The following is a 3,310-nucleotide window of genomic DNA, read 5'->3' as shown; positions in this document are numbered from 1 at the left end:
TTGTGAGAACCAGACGACGAGCCGACCGCACACACCTGGACAGGTATGAACACACACACACACACACACACACACACACACACACANCCCCCCCCCGTCTCTCTCTCTCTCTGTATCTCTCCCTCTCTCTCTCTCCCTCGCTCGCCCGGCGCTGACAGACGGAGGGATAGAGGAGGCGAGTGAGCGGGCGAGCGAGGACAGACAGACAGACGAACGAGGAGAGAGAGAGAGAGAGAGAGAGAGAGAGAGAGAGAGAGGGGGAGGGCGACAAAGAGAGAGAGCGAGAGAGAGAGATCAAGCATGAGTGTGTGAGTGTGTGTGTGAAAATGTGTGTGTGTGAGTGTGTGTGTGTGTGAGTGTGTGTGTGTGTGTGGATATGGACTGCCTCTGCATTGTCACCACCAAGGTAAGAGCAGACCGCCCGCATGCATCCGCTAAAACACACACACACACACACCCACTAACATGTTTTATGAGGACACACATGTTGGTCCTCATAAAACATGTGCACGTGCGCGTGTGTGTCCTCATAAACCATCAAAGCCGGTTGTCATGTGTGTGTGTTTGATGCTTCCGTCATGTTTTCATTCACTACCCAGCGTCTCTCTCTGTCTCTCTCTATCTTCACATGTGTGTGTGTGAGTGTGTGTGTGGTTTTGTGTGTGTGTGGTTAGCATGGCCACATTAGCATGTATGTTAGCTACAGGCTGGGGCTAGCCTGTAGCTAGCTGTTAGCAGGGCCGTAGCCGGGATATTCACCTCAGCACATGTGTAAACAGCACATGTGGTTTTCAGACGTTTCACATGATGCGGTCACTTTTTATCTTAAGTTTGAACCATAAATTAAATGTTCGATCTGTATCAACGTGTTTAAATTAAATGCAACAGGTCATATGTTGTACTCAAGACGGAGGTGTTGGTAAAATGCACTGTCACTCTGATCTATGGCATTCATTCCTGTCCTGTCAGTAAACTGTTCACATTGATGTTTATTAAAGTAAAATGGAGGTAACTACTGTCGGGAGTCGATCTGAATTAAGGCACCAAACCATCTGAGAAGTAATGAACTCAAGAACATAGATGGAGAGATCATGGATCAAGGGCCGATTTTCTTAAATGCAACTTTACGTCACATTAGCGTGTCACTGAATGAAGCAGTGGAGGCGTCATGAATGACTGTCGGTTGACTAACACAGTTTAGGATTGGTCCATGTGGGCTGCTATCATGTTTGCTCTCATGTTCAAACTTTTGCACAAGGTACAAGGTATGGATCTTGAGTGAACAACTTCTACAAACAAGATCCTTATTATGTTGCAAACAAGAATACACCTTCAAGATCTTGTTCACAGAACGTATTAACTTATTGGTACAACATATGGCTTTTGTCCAAAAGAGCTATGATAAAAAATCTAATCTTTCAGGACTTTGGGACAACCTGCTTTTAAGTTATTTCACATGTGAAACTTCAAACATCACATGTAAACCAACAATTTTCTGGTTATGGTTTAGTCTTGTATTTGCTGATGTTTTACATCTGGTTTGGTCGAATATTTACTTGTGTTTTAACTCTGGTCTTCTCGTATAATTACTGCTGTTTTCAATTTGAATTGTTTGAGCTCTGGTTAAATTGGATATTTACTGGTGTTTTAGCTCTGCTTTGGTCGAGTATTTACTGGTATATTAGCTCTGATTTGGTCGGACATTTGTTGGTGTTTTGGATCTGGTTTGGTTGTATAATTATTGGGGTTATAGCTCTAGTTTAATTGGATATTAACTGGTGTTTTTAACTCATTTAGTCACGTATTTGCTGGTGTTTTAGCTCTGGTTTGATGGAATATTTACTGGTCTTTTACCTTTGGTTTGGTCATATGTTCACTGGTGTGTTAGCTTTGGTTTGGTCATATGTTCACTGGTGTTTTAGCTTTGCTTTTGGTCATATGTTCGCTGGTGTTTTAGCTTTGGATTGGTCATATATTTACCGGTGTTTTAGCTTTGGTCTGGTCATATGTTCACTGGTGTTTCAGCTTTGGATTGGTCATATATTTTCTAGTGTTTCAGCTCAGATTTGGTCAAATGTCTACTGGTCATTTAGCTCTGGTTTGGTTCAATATTTACTGCTGCTATGGATTTACTTTGGTTTTTTAACACTGGTTTGGTCGTGTATTTACTGGTGTTTTAGCACTGGTGTGGTCGTAGTGTATATTCACTGCTGTTTTGTGTCTGGTTTAAATGGATATTAACTGGTGTTTTAGATCTGGTTTGGGTGTATATTTATTGGTGCTTTAATTAAGGCTTGGTTGTATATTGATGTTTTAGCTAAGGTTTGGTTGATCTATTTACTTGAAATAGAATAGAATGTCACTGCATGAGTGACTACATTGTGCTTTAACCACGTATTTGTGATATATTCACTGGCACTTTAGCTCTTTAGTTTTAGCTTAGATTAGGTCATATATTTACCAATGTTTTAGCTCTTGTTGGACTGAGATTTATTGATTATTTAGCTAAGGTTTGGCTGTATATTTACTATTGTATTAGCCAAAGTTTGGCTATATATTTACGTGTGTCTTAATTCTGGTTTGGTCATATATTTTTGGTTGTCCCTTTACAGGTGATTTAGATCTGATTTTGGTGTATATTTGCTGGTCTTATAGGTTAAACATGGTTAAACACAGAATTTTCCATCACAAGCTCAGGCTTGATGATAACTAATGCTTTAGTTGCTTAGTTTTAGGGAAGGTTTGGTTGTCTATTTACTGGTGTTTTAATTAAGGCTTGCTCATATATTTACCGGCGCTTTAGCTGCTTAGTTTTAGCTGGTGTTTATTCATACATTTACTCGTGTTTTAGCTACGGTTTGGTTGTATAATTACTGGTGTTTTAATGGGCCGAACGACGGATAGTGCATCCAAATTCACACCCGTTCTTCTCTGTTGATTTTCTCCGCGACCGTGCATCATAGCGCACTAGCGCTTGAAACAGCGGAACTGTGGCTTTCCGACAAGACCAAGCACTTGTCGGTAGTCCAATGTTTTCACAACGAAAAAAATTGATAAAGTTACACTAAAATGATGTATAACAGAGATTTCATACAGCTTTGCACACACATTACTCTTGGATGGATTACTCGCGAATGCAAGCTTGCACAGAAATGCCACACATATCACATGAAAGCGCAGGACTAGAGCTTTCCAGTGATACCACACACATCATTGTGCTGTCATCCCATCACGCTATAAATCCAGATTAATTGTCTACAAAATAAAAACCTGATGAATTTCTTTACAATCCATTATACAGATCTTGTTA

At 40.4% G+C, this 3,310-nt stretch overlaps 1 protein-coding gene across 2 annotated transcripts in view; it reads left to right on the top strand.

The window, feature by feature from the left end:
• dlg4b (discs, large homolog 4b (Drosophila)) overlaps positions 1–3,310 on the top strand; it is a 31,859-nt gene continuing 28,549 nt past the window's right edge. Inside the window, exon 1 of one of the 2 annotated variants that reach the window (XM_050062628.1) lies at positions 1–43. Coding sequence is in view for 1 of the 2 variants with exons in the window: in XM_050062626.1 (XP_049918583.1) it covers positions 377–406 (30 nt within the window). In the remaining variant the exon portion in view is untranslated. Of the gene's footprint in view, positions 44–272; positions 407–3,310 lie in introns of those variants that run through there. The other variant, XM_050062626.1, reaches the window with a different exon arrangement.

The sequence above is a fragment of the Epinephelus moara genome, chromosome 14 (assembly GCF_006386435.1).
Source record: "Epinephelus moara isolate mb chromosome 14, YSFRI_EMoa_1.0, whole genome shotgun sequence".
Lineage (NCBI taxonomy): Eukaryota > Metazoa > Chordata > Actinopteri > Perciformes > Serranidae > Epinephelus > Epinephelus moara.
The sequence above is the reverse complement of the archived record's forward strand: the minus strand, read 5'-3'. Positions and strand labels throughout refer to the sequence as shown.